At 37.8% G+C, this 23,615-nt stretch overlaps 1 protein-coding gene across 3 annotated transcripts in view; it reads left to right on the top strand.

The window, feature by feature from the left end:
* Positions 1-2,866: 2,866 nt before the first annotated feature.
* ATP6V1C2 (ATPase H+ transporting V1 subunit C2) overlaps positions 2,867-23,615 on the top strand; it is a 64,364-nt gene continuing 43,615 nt past the window's right edge. Inside the window, exons 1-3 of one of the 3 annotated variants that reach the window (XM_074209758.1) lie at positions 2,867-3,039; positions 5,731-5,889; positions 9,356-9,423. In XM_074209758.1, the coding sequence (XP_074065859.1) occupies positions 5,761-5,889; positions 9,356-9,423 (197 nt within the window). In that variant the 5' untranslated portion in view covers positions 2,867-3,039; positions 5,731-5,760. The other 2 variants (XM_074209760.1, XM_074209759.1) reach the window with 2 other exon arrangements.

Genomic DNA, 23,615 nt, shown 5'->3' with positions numbered 1-23,615 from the left:
CGCAGTGGATAGAGTACTGGCCCTGGAGTCAGGAGTACCTGAGTTCAAATTCGACCTCAGACTCTTAATAATTACCTAGCTGTGTGACCTTGGGCAAGCCACTTAACCCCATTGCCTTGAAAAAAATTAACAAAAATTTTATTTAAGGCAATAGGGCTAAATGGCTTGCCCAAGGTCACACAAGCTAGGCAATTATTAAGTGTCTGAGACTGGATTTGTCAGGTGTTCCTGACTCCAGGGCCCTTGCTCTATTCATTTGAGCCACCTACTTGCCCCCAGGAAGATTTCTTGAAAGAGGTGACACCTGAATTCAGTCTTAAGAAAAGGCATGAGAAAAAGTCATTAAAGGTCAGAAATACAGAGGGTAGATATTGGGTTAGGTGGCATGATTACGAAACATTTTAGAAGTTCTTAACCTGGTGACATGAACTTGTTTTAAATTTTTTTTTCAGGATAAGTATTTCAATGTAATTGTATTCCTATTGTATTCTGTGTATTTTATTTCATGTGTTTAAGAACAATATTCTGAGAAGGGGTACATAGGCTTCACTAGACTGCAAAGGAATCCATGACATAAAATGGTAAAGGAGCCCTGGTCTAGATGAACTAGAAGCAAATCAGAAGTCACATCAATATGGAAAATATCATTCCTTCAAAATAGCAAAATATTTTTGTTCACAGTTCACTTGTAAGCAATAAGATAAAATGGAGAGAATGCTGGACCTGAAAATAGTATCTAAAGGATCATACAAACTATATGACAGTGTCTAAGTGTTAGCTATTATCATTACTCAGTGACATTTTATTAGATGTGTAAGTTTACTATTTGAATATACTGGTGAGTAGATTCTCTCTCTTTTTTAAAATTTTTATTTATTTAAGGCAATGGGGTTTGAGTGACTTGTCAAGGTCACAAAGCTAGACAATTATTAAGTGTCTGGGACCAGATTTGTCAGGTCCTCCTGACTCCAAGACTGGTGCTCTATGCTCTATCCACTGCTCCACCTAGCTGCCCAAGATCAGTAGATTCTCGTGGTAATAGGAGATGAGCCTTGGAGTAAGAAAGATTTGGATTCAAATTCTGCTTCTGAAATTTCATAGCTGTGTGATCCAGAAAGTCAATTAAACTCAATATGCTTTAAAAAACCTTCTTAGATTTAGCTCATGTTTGTCCTTCATTATGGAAGAAGATCATTAACATCAGGGAGGTGATGTCATGACAAGCACATGAACTGAATTTGAGTGAGGAGGTCCCGAGTTCCTCCTCATCTATAATTTTTCTTATAGGAGGTTGTACACTTAAGATGTAGAGGGATTCAGTTTTCTCATCCCCAAAATAGGAGGAAATAATCCCTATGACTTCACAGTTGTGAACATCACTTAATATAATGTTCTAGGTTAATAGTTTTGGGAGGTTGTCTTTCTTTTCCTCAGCCACTGTCTCTCTCTCCTCTGCCTCTGTCTTTTAAATTTAATGGAATGGTTTGCTATGCTTGGAATGTTCTACCTTCTTGGCTCTGCCTCCAGGCTTCTCTGGCTTCCTTCAAGATTTTGGTCAAATCCTATCCAGGGCTAAAAGTATTTTCCTATAACCCTGCCTCCTTTAATTTCACTCTTGGTCAGCCCCGACCTGTTCTTCCCCTCTAATCCCCAACCCCTCACCCCCAGTTTAGTTTTCCCTTCGAGGTTGTTACCTCCAGGCTAACCTGTATATATTTTATAACATAATGGCTTGGATCTTGCCTCCCTGGTTAGAATCTGATCTTTTTGAAGACTAGGTCTGTTTGTTTTTGGTTTTGCCTTTATTTGTATCTGCAGCGCTTCGCACAGTTCCTGACAAGTAATAAAAGCTTAATAAATCCATGTTAACTTGTTGACTTCCCGGGTAGAAGACTGTAGCGGAATATATTCACAAACATAGCTGATGCTAAAAAAAACTAAAGCTGACAATTAATTTAAAAATAGATAATCTATGTAAAGTGCTTTTAGGGCAGGGCAGGGTAAGGCTTAGTTTAGTAAAAAAAAATAAAAAATAAACCTGTCTCTGGACCTGTCCTGAATCTTGTCCTGAAGAGGTCGTTTCCTCATTTATGAAATGAAAGAGCTGGACTGGATGACCTACTAAGTTCTCCTTTGGTTCTTTCAGAACACTTAATTCCCACATAAATTCCATGTTTGGGGCAGCTAGATGGCAACAAGGGATAGAGGACTGGGCTTCAAATCAGGAAAACCAGAGTTCAAATTCAGCTGCAGATACTTCCAAGCTGTGTGACCCTGGGCAAGACACTTAAGCCTGTATGCCACAAAAATACCAAGGAGGAGTTTGACAAGACTGAACAACAACAAAATCCCATGGTATCGCCATCAGGATTTCTTCTGGTAGGGGAGAGAGAGAGTGAGAGACAGAGCCAGCTTTGTGACCCGTTTTCTCAGCCTCAGTTTCCACACTTATAAAACCAGGGTGGGAGGTGGGGGGGGGGGGATTCAGTTTACATATCGGTGTGAAATTCAGATGCGCCAGGGCATGGAACGTGCTTTGCAAATCTTCACCAGCTATTAAAATCTAGCTGCAGTTATTCTGATGATCCCTCGAATGAGGGTCCGATGGTATCGGCGCCTGGGATGGACTAGGAAGAAGCAGGGTAAGTGGAAGAGAGCCAACAGGGGCCCTGCGCCAGGCGACCTGGTACCGTATGCAAATCCACAGGTAGGTGGGGGCAGCCGCTCCGGGATAAAGCTGCAGGCGGGCGGGGCGGGGCCGGCGGGAGCGCCTGGGAGTCGGGGCTCGCACGCACCCGGGACCGGCCTGGGCCAAGGGGGTGACACCTGTCCTCCAGCGGCCCCGGCGATCGGCGGCGGGAGCTCACCCGGCACGCCTCAGTCCCGCCCCGGCGGTCCCCGAGGGCCCGGACGCTCCCCCTGCTCTGGACTGTCTGGAACGCATCGTCCCGCAGCGGATCCAGCCCGCCTCTCGCCTCCCTTCTCCGCCCGCAGCCCTTCCCGCTCACCTGGCATGCGAACCCCTTCATTCTACCCCAAGTAAGTACCAGCAGAAACCTAACCTGGGAGAGTGTCACCGAGGGAGGCCGGGCGAGGACGGGGACCAGCGCGTCCAGAGAACCCGGACCAATAGCGATCTGGAGAGAGGAGGAGGAAAGGAAACTTCCACCACATTTCTACCAGTTCCAGGCTTACTCTGGGGACTCGCTCTCCGGCGTTTCTGAATGGGAAGCCCAGGATCCTGGTAGCCTGGCAGCTCACGTTTTCTACAGCCCTTTTGGGTTCAGTAGTCGCTTCCCTCACTCCGCCCTGAGAAGCAGGAATGCAGGTAGAGTAGTAGTAGTATTCGCTTTTGACAAGTTCAGAGGTGAAGGTCACAAAGCTGGGAATGCGGACTGAACCCATCTGCCCACCGAGATTACCCACTACATCTCGCTGCCCCTCTTAGGGAACTATGCTATGAGGAAGCTTTTAAGTTGTTTTCCAGCTGACAGTCTTCGGAGTTCTGAATCAGGCTGCAGGCTTCAGGTGGCAGCTCTTCAGGCCCCTGAGAATAAGGAACAATCGATCTCCAAATTCTTTGTAGTAAAGATAGAATGAAATTTTCGCTGTTTTTAATGGATTGAAAAGCATCTGGTAAAACTGCCTCAAAGAATTATAAATCTATTTCTTTTGGTAAAATTCAGGGTTTTTTTTTTTTTAAACCACATCACAGATCCCTCTTACCTCCCACCACGGTTATCTAAGCAGGTATAAAAAGCAGGAGGTCCTTAAGTGGAAGGAAAGATAGATAAACACTTAGTGGGAGGGGAGACAATGAAAAGAAGAAATGTGTGTGGGTGTATTTGTGTTCCTATGGGCAGAACTAATAGGTTTTAGTGGTTAAGAACTTTGGGGCAGAACCTCCTAGGTACCAGGAGTTAAAGCCAGGCTAGCTACAAATGACTTTTTTAAAAGGAAGGCAATGCTCTATCTTTTGTAGTCCCGACTTTAAGTGTTTTTCTGAAGAGACCTAAATGAAAGCATGCTGAGTTTTATGGATCCTTATTTATTGATAACATTAGACCTTCAAGGATGCACAGATCATATATTTCACTCGAACTTTAGAAATGACAAAATTGAAGCACAGAGGGAAAAGACTTGTTCAAAGTAAAGCAAAAAGATTACTAAAATGTCAGGGACAGAATACAAACCCAGATCTTTTGAGAACAAATCCAATACTTATGCCACTGAAGTTTTTCTTTCCTAAAGGAGGGGAATCCAATCTATATTTACTCCTCTTCTCCCCTGAAGTAAGGGAAATACTGGATGAAGAAAAAAGTTTTATAATTAATTTGTACCCTCATTAATGACGGTGTCTCTTCCCCCATCCCATCCCAATAAGTTATTGAGATGAGGTCAATGAATTTTTTGTCAAGTACTTTGCCCCTCCCTGAAACCCTATCAACAAAACAATGGGATGGGGGTAGGGGAAGATACAGGGTCAGTACAGAGGGTAAAGATTTATTATAAAACATATCTCTCTAATATTTCCCCTACTTCAGCCCACCCTTCCTTCCCCCAAAGCAGTTTTTCAGTAAGCCTATACTTCAAAAGGTGGATATCATGTTAAAGAAACATCCAGTTCTCAAGCTAGGCCTCCTGATTATTACAGGTTTTTATGAGGTCATGGGGATTTGTCACTGGAATGGGGTGGAGGGAAAGGAAATGGAAAAATCTCCTTCTGCTCTTCCACCTCCACCACCACCTACTCTTCCTCCTTCTCCCCAGGAACCAGTTGGAACAACCCTGAGAAAGAAGGCACTGCTAAAGCCTTTCTTAGACATATTCAGGAGGTCAAGTTCCTGACTAGTGCAGGGTTCACAGTCCTTGGGACTTGGTACTTCCTGTCTTTTAAGTAAGTGAACTGCTTCATGATCATAGAATTTAGAGTGGAAAGGAGCTTTCAAGATCACAAAATTTTAGAGGTAAAAGGGACCTCAGTGGCCATCCTTAGTGCAATTTATACTAGAGAGTAGTATTTGCAATCTGCCTGAAAAGTGGTCATCCAGTCTCTACTTGACATCTCAGTCATCTTTTGAATGCTGATCTTACTCTAGTGCAGTTTTAATTGCTTGTAGGTTTTTCCTTAGAGCCATCCTAAATTTGCCTCTTTACAACTTCTATCTATTGTTCCAGGTTCTGCCCTCTGGGGCCAATGAGTCTAATCCCCCTTCCACTTCAATTAGTAAATTAATGAATAAACATTTATTTAGTGCTTGTTGTGTACCTGGCTCTTTGCTAAAGGTTTCAATGATTTGTTATCTTTTCCTCTTCAGTCTTCTAAGCTCTGAGCTAAATTGCCCCATTTCTTTGAACCAATAAGCCTTTGGCTTGAACTCAAGGTCTATCATCTTCCTGCATGTCCTCCTTTGGACTCTTCCCAGTTTATCAAAGTTCATACTAAATTGTCCATTTTTTACAGTGGTGGGACTTGAGGACCAGAAAAATAAAGTGACTTGTCTTAAGTCATTGCAATAATTCCAAATCCTGGCTGACTAAAGATTTGAATCCAATTCCCATATGAGGCTAGTTCTATACACTATACCATATCTACCTCTAGCAGGTTCAATCTCTATCCTCAGTCCTATACATCTGGTTCTAGGAAGAGAAAAAAGCAGATAGGAAGTTTCTTAACATTTTTTTCTTTCAAATGTTGATTTTCTTTTCTTTTTTTGTATGTTTGCTCAGTAACCTTGACTAAAAGGGAAGACTAGAAACATGTCGGAATTTTGGTTAATTTCTGCCCCTGGAGATAAGGAAAATCTGCAAGCTCTGGAACGGATGAACACAGTAACTTCCAAGTCTAATTTGTCTCACAACACCAAATTTGCCATTCCTGATTTCAAGGTAAAGTCTTAGAAACTGGAGGGAGTGGTCTAGGGAAGGTTGGGAGGGAGGAGAGGAAAAAAAGCAATAATTAAGGATAGAGAGGAAAGATTGTTCCTCATTTTAGCATCCTGGGATAAGAAAATGTGATTTTCATGGAAACAGTGCTGTATTATAATGTAAGAAGATCTGAGTTATGATTTAGGCATTTAGTTATTTAACATAGTTTCCTTATCTGTAAAATGAGAGGGTTTGACTAGGTTGACTTTATGGTCTCTTTCCCCTCTAAACCTATGATCCTTTAAAAAGAGAGGTAATACTGTGCAGGCCATATTGGGAATGGTCCTTTTGAAAAAAGGAAAGAAAATGATCTTCAAGAGAGAACAGTCATAGGAACCTAGATCTTGAGTTAGGATGGACCTCAGAGGTCAACCTAGACTAACCACCTTATTTCTATAGATGAGTAAACAGAGGGCTGAGGAGTTTAAGAGAAAGGGTTACACAGGTTCTATGCTTCAGAAGCAAGATTTTAACTCAGAATCAGCAAATTTTCTTCTATTTCACACATGCCAAGAGTGGGTAATAGAAATGTCAGATTTTACATAACTAGAAACATGAGGAGTCCTCAGATTAATTATGTTATCATGGGAGGGGATGGGTAGCAGAGGGATTAGAGAGACTTTCTACATAATATAGTTAACAAACTTTTGCACAAGAATCTACCTGTTGTGGGTGAGTTCTATTAAAGAGGAACTGGCTAGCTCCATCTTTGTTTCAGAAAGCTTGTTTCTTCCCTGTAGAAAGAAGTTTTTCAGGAAAGTCTGCTGATTGGCTGTCAGAGTTAAGCTTCTACTCTTATCTTAAATTCCCATTCTAATTCCTTTTGGTGGGGACTTACCATATGCTACTGTTCAGAATTTGGCTTGTTTGTCTCTAGCCTTAAGTGTACTTTTGACCTGCTGTAGGGAAGGTATGAAGGGAAAGAAAGAAATTCCATGTTCATGCCCAAGATCACTTTTCAGTTCTGATTTGCCTTGGCATTGAGTAAACTTTCCTATACCCCTTATTCAATATGACAAAGAAAATATTCAGAATTCGCAATGCATAAGTTGCATAAGACTTTTTTTTTTGAAACTAGGTATCTCCCTGTTTCACCCAGGCTGTAACTAGAGGCCACTCAGAGACCCACTACTGATCAGCTATGAAGATTTTAGACCTCTTCTGTTTCTTACCTGGGCTCCTTAGGCAGCCTGGAGACGCTTGTGTTCCTTGGGGTTCACAGTACTGGTGTCTGACTTAACACAGAACCTAGATGACTTTAGCTCAGAACTTCAAAACTCAAGCAATAAACTAGCCTCACCCTCTCCAGTAGCATGGAAAAGGTGTGTCACCCTTGCCTGGCAGAAATAATTTTGCAAAATAAATTGATTTCCCCACCTCTGACCAACTTCTTATACCAACTAGGGCCATGCATGCCCCAGGTAGAGAAACCCTTCCCAAAATAAAAGTGAGAACTGGAAATATTTCGGTCTTTTGCAATGGGAAATAAACTCTTATTTATATATTGCTGTCAAAGTTTTCAAAGCTTAAACCAGTAGAGGAAGCCTTATTGTCTCCATTATATTGAAGAACTGAGGCTTAGGAAGGTAATAGTTTGTCTTGTGTTATACAACTAATGAATATCAAAGCCTGCACTTGAACCCATTTCTTTCCCAATTAAAAGTGCAATACCCTTTCCACCATATCACATTACCAAAGTAAATTTTAAGGAGATCAATATTTATTAGAACAATAGTTTTGTCTTGAAAGCAGGTCTATGTGTATGACATATTGCATTAGGAGGCAGACTACTGGGGGCAGGATTCCACTTATTTGTAATTCTCTTCTTTTTGTCAGGAAAGTGTTTTATAAACCATAAAAAACCCCCCATAGAAATAGGAGCTATGATGGATGCTTGAAAGGTAGTAAACAGACATCTGTAATCAACCAAGCAGACATTAATTAAGTGCCTAATACAGGTTAGGCATTTGGGAAATAAAAAGAGAAGAGGAAGATGCTTCTTGCCTCAAATCAATCAATAAACATAAAGGTTACTATGGTAGCTTTCAAGTACATATATATGTATGTGTATATGTATACATACATGCATATATGAAGATAGATCATTACATACAAAATAGGTACAAAAATGGGGAAGAGAAAAGGCTTGATGTACAAGGAATGATCCAGCTATTTAAAATAATGATGTATATACTTCTATCAGGGGTTTTTAAATTTTTTGGTTTTGTATCATGGATCCCTTTGGTAATCTAGTGAAGCTTATTAGTGCCTCAGAATACAGTTTTACTGCATAAAATAAAATATATCAAATTGCAAAAGAGACAATTATATTGAAATGTGTTTTTTCAACATAATTAAAAAAAGTTCTAGAACTGTAGGTTTTAAGCAGCCTTGTTCTAACTCCTGCCAGAAATTCCCTTTTTTAAAAAGATAGGAATAACCAATAGAAATCTCTTCACATACTATTATGCCCATTTTACTGATGAAAAAATTGACTCTAAGAAAAGAGTTTAGATTTAAAACCTTAGAAGTCTCTAATCCAGAATTCCTCCCATTTTAGAGACTTGGACACCAAGAGCCAGAGATACTAAGTGACTTACAAGTCTTGAAAGAAAAGTCATCTCTCCAATTTCATTAGAAATCACTGGGCATTGTTGTGAATACTTCTATCCCTTGTTAAATCCCTTTGTTGAGCCTAAGGAATGTTTTTAAACTTTTAGACTATCTAAGACTATGGCTGCCCTGAAGGATGACCCTAAGGGAGCCCCACCTAAGTCAGATCCTTTATCTATAGGGCCTAGAAAACAAGGGTCCTATTGAAAAATAGAACTGGGGTGTTTTTTTTTTTTAATTTTAAGTTCTTAATTCAATGAACAATAACTGCCAACCCTGTGTTGGCATTATACTAGTTTCTGGCTGTGCAAAGACAAAAATGGAAATACTCTCTTGCAAGGAATTAACATTCCAGTAGGATTTCAAATTTGATTCCACAGATATCTCTTCTGTTTTATTTATTCAACTACATGCAATCATAATTTTCAGCAATCAATTTTTTTGCCAAATTTTGTTTTATATTTTTTTCCCTTTCCTTCCCACAGATATCTCTTGATATTTTTTCATCTAACAGATTGCAGAATTGCTATTTTTTTTATTCACTGAAGAAATGAAAAGTAGGATCTACCACAAGATAACATGTGGTCTTTTCTATGGGAAAAATATGATAGAGGGGGGAGAACCTAAAATCCCATTTCCATTATTAAAGAATTTTAATCAAATTTTTAGGCTCTAGATTACCTTATCTAACAGTGAATGGCTCTCTCAAATAGGTTTCATTGAATTTCCCACAGGAAACTATTCTGTTAAAAAAAAAATCACATAGCATCTTTCCCCCAAAACTTTTATTTTAACTTATTTATACTTTTTATAGGTGGGGACCTTGGATTCTCTTGTTGGTCTCTCAGATGAGTTGGGGAAACTTGATATCTCTGCTGAAAGGTAAAATAGTCCTTATTTACTACATACATGTGAGAATTTGATGTTGTTATTAGAGGACACAGTGTTCTTGCATTAACTGAACCTATACTTGTCTAAACCAGGTAGCATCTTTGCTAAAAGTACCGTTTACTAGGGCTGCAGGGTCATTCTAGTAGCCGTTTAATTAAATAAGTATACCATAATTTGATTTCAAGACAATTATCTTGAAATAAAAGTAGGGCTCTTTAGCATTAAGCTCTGGGAATCAAGAAGAGGTTTTCTTTCCTTCTAGAAATAGCCCTGAGCATAGTTTAGAGCTGTAGATTTCCTACTTTTTTGAGGTTGTGAAACCCATTGAAATTTCTTTAAGGCCACAGAATTCCCACTTCCAAATGCTACCCTAAGCAACAGTCTAAGAGGAGTAGTGGGAATGTTAGCTTTGAAAAGTGAAAATCTTGGAGTTATAGGGCACACAGTTAAAAAAAAGTGATTGGTGTTCATCATTGCTTTATATGATAGGCATTGGGAAATCCTTCCACCTCCCTACTAATTGATTAATAGTATTGTTATTTGTAACAATAGAAGGAAAGTAATATTTACCTGATTGGTGGATGTGGATATTGTATATAACAAACCTAATCTTGAAGTATTTTTATAATTTATGAAATCTGAGAAAAAATTGCTTTGCACAGAGAAGGCACACTTAGTAATTATTTATTGAATGAATAATTATTTTGCATTTTGCCCCTCTAAAATTGGTGATACTGCTGAGCTTCTGGTTTGTTTAGTGAGACATTGTGAAAGTGAGGTGATAAGATTAGGGAAATTCTAAATTGGGGGAAATGATCAACATTTTCCATCATTTGGAGAGAAGCAGAATGATGCCCTAGAACAGGTCATAGAATTTAAAGCCAGAATTAAACTCAATTAAACAAACATTTATTAAGACTATGATGTCATTAATATGGAAAGTTTCTGGTGAGGAAATTCCACCTATCAATACAGATTGACACCTGTGCAACTCAGGGTTATCTAGAATGCTGAGAGGTTGAGTCACTTGCCTATGGGTTACACAGTATATATGAGACCCAGGTCTTTCTGGCTTGAAGACTGGCTTGCTCTGGTAATACTGCTAGGGACCCAGAAGCAAAAATGAAACAGTGACTGCTCTGGAAGACTTATCTGAAGATGAATAGGACCATAGAAATGATCTAATACAGACAACTCATTTACAGATAAGAAGATCACTCATAGGAAATGCTTAATAACTGTTATTCATTCCTCATTCATTTAAAATAACAGAACTGAGATTAAAACTGAAATTGTTTGATGTCATATCTGTGCTCTTCTTACTATATCACATTGCCTAATTGGTTGATAGATATCATTTGGTTCTAATAATTTAAATACTACTGTAGCAATTGACCATAATTCTGAGTAGTGTGTTCAATGTACCAGTGAAATATTGTTTTGCTGACTTCATCCTACTATAAAGTTTCTTCTGTATATGAATTTTCCATCTGTTACTTGAGGTGCCGTATCAAGTATAAAGGAAATGTGTAAACAGATTTAAAAAAAAATCTACCTAGAATCATAGATTGTTGAGAGTTTAAAAGAAATACATATAGTTTTGGCTAATTAATCCCCTCTTAATTTTAGGGTTTTTTAATTTTTTTTCCCTCTTAATTTTAAAGTAAGGAAATTGAGTCCCTGAGAGGCAGGTGACTTACCCAAGGTCACTCAGTGAATTAATTACAGCAGAGTCAGGATGAGAATCCAGATAGAAGAGGCTAGTTCACCAAAAAGCAGCAACCTTCATCTATAGCGTAGTGGAAGGATCACTGGATTTGAGGAGGCAGGACACTTGGAATTTGGTTCTTGTTCTACCTCCCACCTTCTCCAACAAACCTGATCTCAGGAAAATTGAAAAGAGAAAACGGGGTGGTATAGAGGACAAAATGTAGGACATGAGAAGACCTGAGTTCAAATAATTACTTCTATACTAACTAACTATGAGCAATCACTCTTTTCTCAGTTTCAGTTTCCCCATTTGTAAAATAAATATAATGCCTACTTTAGAACTTACCTCTCAGATTTGATGGGAGGGTTGTAGGAGATAATGTATTTAAAATATGATACACAAATCACTTATTATTTCTAAAGTCCCTTTGTGTTTTAGTTATGCAATTGTCCTTTCCATCATACCCTACATTCAAGGACAAAAAAATAATTGGCATGTTAACTGTTTGCCTATACAAGCTTAACAGACAAGAACTGTAACACAAGGTAACAAGAACCCACTCTTTGTAGCAATCAATAAGAAGCATTTCTGATTTATGGATTCAGCAAGGTTCAAAAGAAAATAAACTATATGATGATTTAATTTTCTATATGAGTAGTTTGTTATTTGTTCTTCATTCTTAAAGAGGGCCGTGGCATTAGGCAGGAGATGTGTCTTGCAAGTGAATTGGATTTAAGTAAGGGAGAGCTGTGCAAAGCCACCAGTCTCACTCTCTCCACTAGTGCCATCTGGGTCGAGTAGCAAGATATAGATCAAGACAACTGGAGATGACCTAGGATGCAATGTGAGGTCTTGGCCTTTTTAAACAAGGTCTTTCCCAGGTCTCAGTTTGTCTGAGGCAATGCCCATTCAGTGATTAAGGCTAGGTAAAAAAGAGAATCAAAGAATGGCCTCTTTCACCTAGTCAAAAAAAAAAAATCTGGGAGGGGAAGACCCTCAGGGATTCTGACCAAAACAGAAACAATGAGTAGATATTATATCAAGAGCCATGATCAAAGAAGAAAATTAGGATTTTTTTCTGAGTTGGAAAGAGCCTTAAATATAACCTAGGCTGATCTCCACTCTTATACTTCCACTAATACAGATGAGAAAGCTGGTTCAGATTTGTTAAATTACTTTCTAAAGTGATATAACTAGTAAACAGTATCAGGATTCAAAGCCAGGTTTTCTATCTGTGAGTCTGGCACTCATTCCCTTGGATATCTTCACTTCCATAAGATAGGCATGATCTGTTTTGACCACTCCAATGGGTCAGATCTAGCTCAACACAAGTATATCCAAAGGGTGTTTAACCTGTAAGCCATCCTTGCCCACACAGTAGGAATAAGTAATGTAGAGGACTCTTATAAGGAATAGAGTATTCAAAGAAACTGCCCTTACCCAGCTTCAATTCTTTGAAAAGGACTCCTGAATTCTCTGAAAAGTGCTTATGTGTTGTTAGATAAATAAATACTAGCTGTGCTAGTAACCTAGGCAGCACAAACCTGTCAGCACTGCTTCTGGTCAGGAGAGTAGAGAAAGGTACAAGAGTTTTCAAGGTGTATTGTTTCCATATCCTTTTATTATTTATTTACTCGGCTAGACTGAGTGTTTTTCCATGTTGCTGTAAGGCAACTTTTGGCTCTCAGAACTTTTCATCTATTTTTGATTTATTCCCCAGAAATTCTGTTTGGGGGGAGGTCTGTTTATTATTTTTGCTCCTGTGTGTTGACATCTGAGGAATCAATGCCTTTGTCTTAGAAAGCAGCATATTCCTCTTTTTTTCTGGGTATTTGAGCCCTTTAAGGGATCTTAATCAGGTTAACAATTGCTGGTGGAAACATCACATGTCCTGAGAGCTTTCTTAGGACATTACTTGAATTAATGAAGGAGAACAAAGCATGGACACCACAAACATTATTTATAAAAGATCTAGTTAAGCCCACATTCATAGACATTTATAAATTAATAAAATCCATCAACAAGAAGATAGGATTTGAAGACTTTAGAATTTCACCTCATTTTCTAGGTGTGGAAACCAGTCTCAAAATTTAACTAAGTAGAAGTTTTCCTCCCAGCACAGCATTAAATGCTCAATCCATAAGTGGATCATTCATGACAGAAAAAAAATGTTAGAGCTAGGAGAGAATGTAGAGATTCATCCAGTGTAGCTCTTTTATGGTGTAATTTAGGAAACTGAGACTCAGAAAGAGGAAGTGATTTTTTTTCTTCAAGTTATACAGCTTAAAATTGGCAAATCTGAACCCTTAGGATCCTCTGGTTTCTCATATAAAATTATTGCCCTTCTTCTATACCCTCTTTGGGTTCCAGGCTAAGCAAAGTTTTAGTGTGAGATTGCACATATAGTATGGGGAACTTTGGCATTTAAAGCCCTTTCAGTGACTATCTCTGAGATCATTATAAAATCCTCTCTTTGGCATTCAAAGCCCTTCACAATCTGACCTCCTCTTACCAGGGCTCTTATACATTAGTCTCCTTCACATACTCTATGGTCTAGCCAAACTGACCCTCTTCTTGTTCCTTACATGTAACATTATATCTGCCACTTTTGCAAAGACGTCTCCAAGTCATATGCCTCTGTGTTATTGTTATTTAGTTGTGTTCAGCTCTTCCTGACCCTATAGACCCATACATAGCATGCCAATACTGTTCATGGGTTTTCTTGACAAAGATTTTTGGAGAGGTTTACCATTTCCTTCTATAGTGGCAAGCAGAGGTTAAGTGGGTCCTCTGGACCCACTGCTCTATCTTCTGAGCCATCTAGTTGCTTTGGTCATCCCTGGCTGAACTCTCTGGGACATATGAACTAGATTCTGTGATTTAATTGGTATAGAATACACCCACAAGGAGAAACTCCCTCTCAGTGTAGGTCTACCTTCTCTGCAGTTTGTAGTCCTAGAGCTCTAAGAGGCTATGTGACTCACCGCACCCAGTGTTACACAGCCAGGATGTCCCAGGTGGGACTTGAACTAGCTACCTTAAAGGTAAATTCTCTATCTACTATGCTGTATTCTTTTATTAGGCAGATAAGTTTCAAATCTAGGAAGATAAAAAAGTAAATTTAAGGCAATTTTGGAGCTAGGCAGAACATTAGAACCTGGGGACGGGGAAGGGGAGTGGTCTGCAGAGGTCTCATATAGGATATAGTGCCTAGGATGAGCTTTGAAAGAAGCAAGAATCTAAGAAAAGAGGATATTCCAGATGTAGGGAAGACACTTGTGCAAGGGCATGAATATTTGAATTGGTTGTGAGGTCTACTGTAGAAGGTCTGCAAGGGAATCAAGCCCAACATACTTGTAAAGGTCTGTTGTACTGAATTGTGAAGGAGTTTAAATTGCCAAACCAGGCTCTAAGCCTCACCTCAAATGTCACCTTGTACAAGAAAGTTTGCATTTTGATCAGGAGGGAAGACAGTGGCATGGTTATGTAAAACTATATACACACACACACACACACACACACACACACACACACACACACACACACACTTGTATATACCAGTTCTTTCTCTGGGTGTGAATAACACCTTCTTAGATCCTTATGGTTGATTGAGTATGTATAGACCAATTTACTATTACTATGTACAATGTTCTCTTGGTTCTGCTCATTTCACTCTTATTTCATTCAAGTCTTTGCATGTTTTTCTAAAATCAAACCAGTTCATCATTTTTTATATAGTACAGTAGTATTCTATCACAAGTAAAAGTAGCCAATCCCAAATTGAAGGACATCCTTTCAACTCCAGTTCTTTACCACCACAAAGAGAGCTGCTATAAATATCTTAGAACATATAAGTTCTTTTCGTATTTTCCTAATTACCCGGGGAAACAGACCTAATAGTGGTATTTCTGGGTCAAAGTATACATGCAGTTTTATAACTCTTTTGAGTATAATTCTAAATTGCTCTCCAAAATGGTTGGATCTGTTCACAATTCCACCAACAGTGAATTAGTTTCTCAGTTTTTTCATATCCCCTCCAACATTTGTCACTTTTTCCTTCTATCATTTTAGGTGTGACATTTCAAAGTTGTTTTATTTTGCATTTCTCTAATCAGTAGTGATTTTTAGGACATTTTTATAACTATATATAGTTTTGATTTCTTCATCAAAATTTGTGCTTTCAAACATATCCTATGGCCATTTATCAACTGGGGATTGACTTGTATTATAAATTTCTCAAATATATGAGACCTTTATCTGAGAAACTTTATAAAATTGTTCTCCCCATTTTGGAGTTTTTGTGGTCATTTTTTGTAAAACTGTAAATGGTACAGTTAAGAAAAAAAGTATTTGTTTCTATTCCCATTCAATTTTTTCCAGATATTATATTTAGCTTATCTAAGATTCTATTCACCTCCTTAATAATTTATTTATTTTTTTTGTTAGATTTACCTAGTTCTGAGAGGAAAAGGTTTAAGTCCCCCACTATTGTAGTATTACTCTCTATTTTCACCTGTAATTCATTTAACTATTCCTTTAAAAATTTAGATGATACAGCATTTGATGCAAATATGTTTAGCAGTGATTAGATATTACTTCAGATACTAAAGAAATGTAGTCTTCCCATTTTTTTTTAAGTTTTTGCAAGGCATTGGGGTTAAGTGGCTTGCCCAAGGCCACTCAGCTAGGTAATTATTAAGTGTCTGAGGCCGTATTTGAACCCAGGTACTCCTGACTCCAGGGCCGGTGCTCTATCCACTGCGCCACCTAGCCACCCCCTCCCATTTATCTTTAAATTAAATCTATTTTAGTTTAACTTTGTCTGAGGTCATGATTGCCACCCCTGCTTTTTAAAAAAAATTTTCAGTCCTTTATTTTAACTCTGAATAGCTCTTATTTTTAAATGCTCTTCTTGTAAACAATGCATTGTCAGATTCTGATTTTTTAAAAATTCATTCTGCTATTCATTTCCATTTTATGGATGAGGCCATCCCATTCACATTCTAAGTAATACTTATTAATTATATATTTCCCTCCATCCTATTTTCCTCTCTAATATTATTCTTACCATCTCTTACCTTATCCCTCCTCACACATCTAATTTATTTCCAGCTATTATCTCCCTAATCCATAATTTCTAAATCCCATTTCAAATCAGATCTTTCTTTAACTCCAGGATTGTATTTATAGTTGCTCTTATTTTTCTATTAGATAACAGACAGGATTTAACTCATTTATTCAAGTATTTTTGTTTTGCTGATTTCTGTTACTAAGCAGCTTTAACCTCTTAAATAGAGACCTTGACCATCTGACAAACTTTCATTATTTATAAAATCTTGAAGAGGGAAGGTAAAGGTTGGGATGCTCAGTTTTTTTTTTTACTACTGGCAAGTATCCTGGATTCATTCATGGGTTCTGTATTACAAGGCTCAGCTTATCTCATTTATACTCTCTGGGCCTTAAGTTTCTTCATCTGCAAATAGAAAATTTGATATTTTCTATGGTCCTTTGAGTTATAAGTCCTGTGACTTGCATGCTATTGATTCATTATTACAATTAGGTATGAATGGCCATTCCCAGCAGCAATTCACAGTGCAATTTTTTCCTTTGGCAAGGAAGAGGAGGTACAGAGGAATTTCCAAGGAGGGGAGGCTGCACCTAATGCCACTGATAGCTTGAGCTTTGTCTAGTTGAGGAGAAACTATTTTGGAAATGACTACCACCCAATAAGAAAAAACTAAAGGAAATTTTTGCCTCCAAAGTCAAATCAAAATCTGAACCAAAAAAAAACCTTTTCTCTCATATTGTTCAGGAATTTAACTGCACATGATAATAGAATGATTGTGGGTGGTTGTTCATGAAACATCAAAATGAATAACAAACTTTACAAAAGAAAAAAAGTTTATTTAATGTTTGTGGTGTAAAAAACCCAAAATACTAATTACACTATTTTCTTTCTCTCCCTCCCCCAACAGAACCCTCTAACAAAAACAGTTCATCAAAGCACTGTGCAAAGGGGTTCTGCTTTTCATAACAGATAGGACACCTATGACCCCCCCCCCACCTCCCCCACCACTATAATCTCTCTTATCCACTGAGTCCTTCATTTCCATATCTAGAGGGAAGGAGATATTTTTCAACAACTAGCCTCTGCAACCCAGATTGGTCATTGAATTTAATCTGAGTTCTTACTCACTTTATTAGATTAGAATAATCATTGTGTAATTTTCCTGATTTTGCTTATAGTATCAGTTCATCAAGGTCTTTTGGTGTTTTTTTCCTCCTTTGTATGCTTTATATTTGTCATGTCTTACAATGCAATAATATTCTATTCCATTCATATGCCCAGTTCACTCATTTTTTTTTATCTAAAGCACACCTACTTGTTTCCCTTTTCCCCTTCCCTTTTTTTTTTACTTACCACAAAAATAGATTTGATTCTTTTGGCCTATTTGGGACGTTTTTACCACTTTGAAGTATATATCCAGTAGTCTTGCTATAGACTTTGAAGAAGTCTATTTAAAGACTCTTCACAGTAGTCTTGCCAATGAATATCCAGTTTGACTGTGATCTTGCTTACTAGTTAACTTAGCCAAACTTCCAGGTCTGCAATTTATTTTTAAGTACATTGTTGGTGGCATGGTGTCAGGGAAACATCTCTGTTACTGGAAGGAGTTAGGAGATCAAGGCATTGATGCTTAACTAGCTGCGTGACCTTAGGCAAGTTATTTAACTTCCAGGAAACCTCTATTTCTTCATCTGTAAGATGGGGATAGTACTTGGACCACTGCTTCACAAAGTTGTTGTGAGGAAAGTATTTTATAGTTCTTCAAGAACTTTAGAAATGTGAATTGTTGAACCCAGACATTTTCATTCTAGGGATTTCTATTATAGTCTTAAAAACAGAAAAGTTCAACCTCCTTTCTTTGAAGTCACACCTTCATATTCCTGCTGCTTTGCTCCAGGGTAGGTTGGTTCCATTATCCCTATTGGCTGAAGAGGAAACAGTAAAACAAAGAAGTTGGGTGATTTGCCCAGGGCTTCACTGAGTCATCTGATGGGCCTGGATCAGAAGAGACTCCCCTGTTTGTTGTTTTTTATACCTCTGGGCTAAACTATCTCACTTCAGATTTTACCATATTGAAGAAGAAGGAATGTCAGACCTTTAGTTTTGGATATACCCAGGTCATCCTTCCCTACTGTGACTTGACTAGTTTGCCTGGGAATCCTGCAAAGACAGCCCTTGTATTGTATTGTTTTAGAATTGCTCCATCTATCTCTTAGGGGTGTAAAGAACCTGGCTGTAAACAGAGCAACCAGTGGCAAAAGAAATGCTTGAATCAATGAGTCAATCTACAAGGATTTATCAAGACTTGTCATATGCCAGGTGCAAAGAAGGGAGCTTGGGCAGCTCTGCAAGTACAAAAGAGAGGATATTCCTTTGCCCTCCAGAAGGCTAGATTAAAAAAAACAACAACTGTACATAGAGCTATAAATGCAAAATGATTTATAATTTTTTTAAAAAAGTATATGTTAACTTTAAAAAAATTTTATTGATGATTTTTGTTTACATGATATTCTTTTCTGAACCTTACATCATAATCCTCCCCCAACCATTCCTTCTAACCAAAAAAAAAAAAAAAAGCGCAAAACACCTAAGCAAAACCAACACAATGACTTCTTGACATGGAATAATACAAAATATATGTTTCAGTCTCACCTCTATTTTTTTTTTTTTTTGCAAGGCAAACAGGGTTAAGTGGCTTGCCCAAGGCCACACAGCTAGGTGTCTGAGACTGGATTTGAACCCAGGTACTCTCAGGTCCGCTGCTTTATCCACTACACCACCTAGCTGCCCCTCTCACCTCTATTCTAAGATGATAGAGATGTATTTAATCATCTTTTCTTTAGAACCAAGATTGGACATGACAATTTTTTTAATTGAAATTTTATTTTTCCAATTGCATGCTACGGTAATTTATCAGCATTCATTCATTTACAAATTTATAAGTTAAACATTTTCTACTACCCTTCTTTCCCTTCCTCCTCCCCATGGTGGCAAAAAGTCTGGTAAAAGTTGTGCCAGGTATATTTGTGTTTAACATTTCTATATTAGTCATTTTGTGTAAAAGGAATCAGAACTAAGGGGAAAGACAGAAAACCATGAGACAGGAAGGAAAAGTGAACATAGTAGGGCATGACAATCTGAATTCTGTTTATGTTAGGGTTATTTATATTATTGTAATCATTGTGTCTACTGTTCTCTTGGCTTTTTCTATTTCATTATCAGTTCATATAAGACACATCTTCAAGATCTCTTCCAATTATGAGATTATGTTTGTAGCTTTGCGTTTGTTCCAGAAGGGAAATACTGCCTTCTGAGAACCTTAACACCTTATTAGTTCTTGGGCATTCTGGTCTTGAGTATAATTAGAAAGGGGGTTGGTCTTAAAAGATCACTTTTGGGGGTTCATTCGTAAGGGGAGTTTTAAGTGTCTATGACTCCTTCCTTTGATTTTGCCTTGCCTTGTGATTCCTCAGTTGGAATTAAAACACTGAAATATTTCTCTACCGTTTCTCATTAATTATCATTATTATTATTATTTAAAATCTCTACTTCCCCCTAGAGGTCCTTAATGCTCCCAATGTGAGAATGGGATTGCCCCCAAGTCATACCTTTGCATTTTTTTTTTAAAGATTTTTCAAGGCAATGTGGTTAAGTGGCTTCCCCAAGGCCACACAGCTAGGTAATTATTAAGTGTCTGAGACAGGATTTGAACCCAGGTACTCCTGACTCCGGCGCAGGTGCTTTATCCACTGTGCCACCTAGCTGCCCCAATACCTTTGCATTCTTAACTGAGACCCTTCTGGTCTCCTTTAACCCCAAAGAATGATCTCCTTGGCAAAAATTCTTGGCATCAGAAGTTGATAGTGAAATATTTTGGGGTGGTTCAAGAAAGCCTTGTAGCAAACCTCAGAGCTAAATCTCTACTTATTGCTTCTGTTTCAACCTAATTGTCATCTTTGCTGTCTCATCTACTTATCCAGTCCTTATTTCTTTTTAATTTTTATTTAAGGCAATGGGGTTGAGTGACTTGCCCAAGGTCACACCTAGGCAATTTCAAGTGTTTGGGGTCAAATTTGAACTCTGGTCCTCCTGACTCCAGGGCCCAGTGCTCTATTTACTGTGCCACCTAGCTGCCCCTTTAATCCTAATTTTTTAATCTTAGATTTTGTAATCCAGTCTTAAATCTCTGTTTATTGAACATCTCAAACTGGATGTCCCATAGACATCTTAAAGTCAACAAGTTTAAAATGAACTTATTATCTTTCCTCCTAAGCCCTCCCCTCTTCCTAACTTCTCAGTGTTAAGTGCTTGGTGACTACCTGGTTGATGGACCTAATGAAACCCCAAAGTGATTCACAGAATTTAGAACTAGAACAGACCTTAGAAAGAGAAGCATTTAATCCCAACCTTTTATTTTACAGATGAAAAGTCTGTGGTCCAGAAAGGGTAAAGGAATTTTCTAGATTACAGAGTCTAAATATCAGAGTCAAGATAGGAACTCCGGTCTTCCGATTACTGTGCTTCTACTCATTGTTTGGTGGGCTACTTTATGAACACTTTAGAGAAACCTACTATCTTTGACTTTAGCCTGCATTTACTCTTTTTTTAAAAATTTTTTTTATTAAAGATATTATTTGAGTTTTACAATTTTCCCCCCACCCCCCATGGAAAGTAATCTGTCAGTCTTTACTTTGTTTCCATGTTGTACATTGAGTGTGATGAGAGAGAAATCATATCCTTAAGGAAAAGACAAGTTTACTCTTTCATTTCCAAATGTAATAACTCATTTCTGTAGTGTTTTAAGTTTTACAAGCACTTGGGTATGAGAAGTGAACATCCGATTAAGATTTTGTCAGTAGCGAACAGTGGTTTGGTACAATTGAAAGGGTTCTGGGCCCCCTCTCCCCTTGAGAGAGGTGGTCCTTTTATTAAGATATCTTTTTTAAAAAAAGCCATTTTAATCATTCTGGACTGAGTATTTATGAGTCGTTGATAACATACTCCAAATCTCTTTCCTTTTCAAGTGCCCCCCCCCCCATCCTCCACCATCATGGCATTATGAACTACCAACCTCCTTTGAAGGAGTATCTCAGACATCACATTTCTCATGTGGCTCTACTTCTCTACTAGATCCCTGAAGTGGAACTTTCTCTTCACCACAATCCCATTTCATCCTCCTGAGTGCTTTCTTCTGCTAAATTGTCAATGACTTGGGGCTAAGGGAAAAATAAACCTTGAATCTGCAAAGGTAAATCTCCCCAAAGAATACAAAAGGAAGAACAATAGATTGGGGTTGCTAATACACAAAAGTGAAGGACAACCTAGAAGAAGAGAAGCAAACCAAGAGAACTGAAAGAACTCCAAATTCAAAGGCCAGGATTGTGCAGGGAGGACCTAAGAATCTGAGAGGCCTCCCGGAAGAACATGACTTAAGTAAACTGAACACAGTCATGAAGGAAATAATAAATTGGACAGAACTTCTGAATCTAGAAAATGAAATTTCAGTGGAAAGAATTCACAGATTGCTTTCAGAAAAAAACAAAACACAACTTAATTTTGCACATTCCAGGAGGGATAATGGTTAAATTTAGTAATTCAGTTCAGAAACAAAAATTCCTTCAAGTCATGGAAAGAAACTTTTAAATGCAATGGAAAAGAATCATGGAATAGTGAAAGACTATTCCCAGTCTATTAGAAATGAGGATAGAATGGAAGAATGTGTTCCAAAGAGCATTGGAGTCCAGGATGCAGCCTAGGGTGACCTATCCTGTGAGAAGATTGAATTGATCTTGTAACATTTATTAACCCTATTTACAATTAACTGCTTTCTTCCTGTGTCTTCCCAAGTCATGACTCTGAATCTGAATTTGGTTCAGAATTGAGCTGCTCTGTAATGGATCAAGTATAAAAATCCTGTTCTTTTTCTAATTATGGTTCTACTTTTGCTTCAAAGAATTAGCTCATCCTAGGAGATGCAGATGTCAAGAAAATTATGATTCTCATATTGTTCAATATGTGTAAAGAATTTACTAATAATTTCATTTCTAGAACTCCTTTTCCGCATGGTACTTTGGCTTGGGAATCAGAGATAACAAGAGCAGGTCACCCTGCCAAGTCTGCATTCTTTCCCTGACCAAAACTTGCCTATGATAAGTGAAGTGAAACAGAAAACAAAATAATGAAGTACCCCAAGATCAAGCAATCACCTTAACTGTTCCCACAGGACTCTAGAATATCTGTATTGTCCTGGGAAATTCACTCAAGCCCCTCCAAATGATTGTTTGTAATCTACCTTACCCCTCCCTTCCTACTATGAATCATTTATATATACTTTGCTTTAACTGCAAGATGGAGGGATCTCAATAGGCAAAGAAAGTAATGACTTAAATCAGTACTATTTATTGTTTTAAAGAAAAATCCATTTATTCTTAAACCTTTTAGTGTTTTTTAATAGGAATGGATGTTGTATTTTATCAAAATACAAGCATCTATTGAGATAATCATATGATTTCTGTTGGTTTTGCTATTAATATGTTCAATTATGTTGGGTGTTTTTATAATATTGAACCATCCCTGTCTCCCTGGTATAAATCCTATCTGATTATGGTGTAAAAAAAAAAAAAGAAAGAGTTCTGGATTTAGACTCAAATCACTACCTGTGAAAATCTGAAAGGGAAGAACAGAAGGGAGGAAGGAAAATTTGGTTTATGTGCAGCACTGTATATTATAATAATCTCTTTTGATCTCCACAGGAACCCTATTTTTAGTGAAAGGAGATGCTTTAAGAAGCAATCTCTTTTTTTTTTTTTTAGGTTTTTTTGCAAGGTAAATGGGGTTAAGTGACTTGCCCCAAGGCCACACAGCTAGGCAATTATTAAGTGTCTTGAGTTCGGATTTGAACTCAGGTACTCCTGACTCCAAGGCCGGTGCTTTATCCACTACGCCACCTAGCCGCCCCAATATACCTATTTTTAAAAGAAACTGAAGTATAGGGAAGTAAAGAAACTTGCCCAGAATTCCTGATTCCAAGCCCAGCATTTTATTCACTGTGTTCCAGTATGTCTGAACCATATTTTTGTTGTGAAATTGTTCAAAAGTTCCAATTTATCTGTAGTCTAATTTGCTAGACCTATAAGTTCTTAAATTAAGTCGATTTCATTTTTCTTTGACCTCTTATTTGTCATCACTTTTGAATAATAGCCATGACAACTTCTAGAGCACTTTAAAGTTTGTAGTTTTCACAGCAATTCCATGAGATAGATAGCATATGAATTATAGTCTTTACCTTACCAACAAGGAAACTGAGTTTAGTTAAAGTGACTTGCCTAAGGTTACATAGCTAGTGTCAAAGCAGAAATTCATATATGGGTTTCCATTGATTATTATAATGTCTCTTAGGTTTTT

This window comes from Macrotis lagotis, chromosome 1, assembly GCF_037893015.1.
Source record: "Macrotis lagotis isolate mMagLag1 chromosome 1, bilby.v1.9.chrom.fasta, whole genome shotgun sequence".
In the NCBI taxonomy this organism is placed as follows: domain Eukaryota; kingdom Metazoa; phylum Chordata; class Mammalia; order Peramelemorphia; family Peramelidae; genus Macrotis; species Macrotis lagotis.
This window is presented reverse-complemented; position numbering and strand designations above follow the sequence as displayed.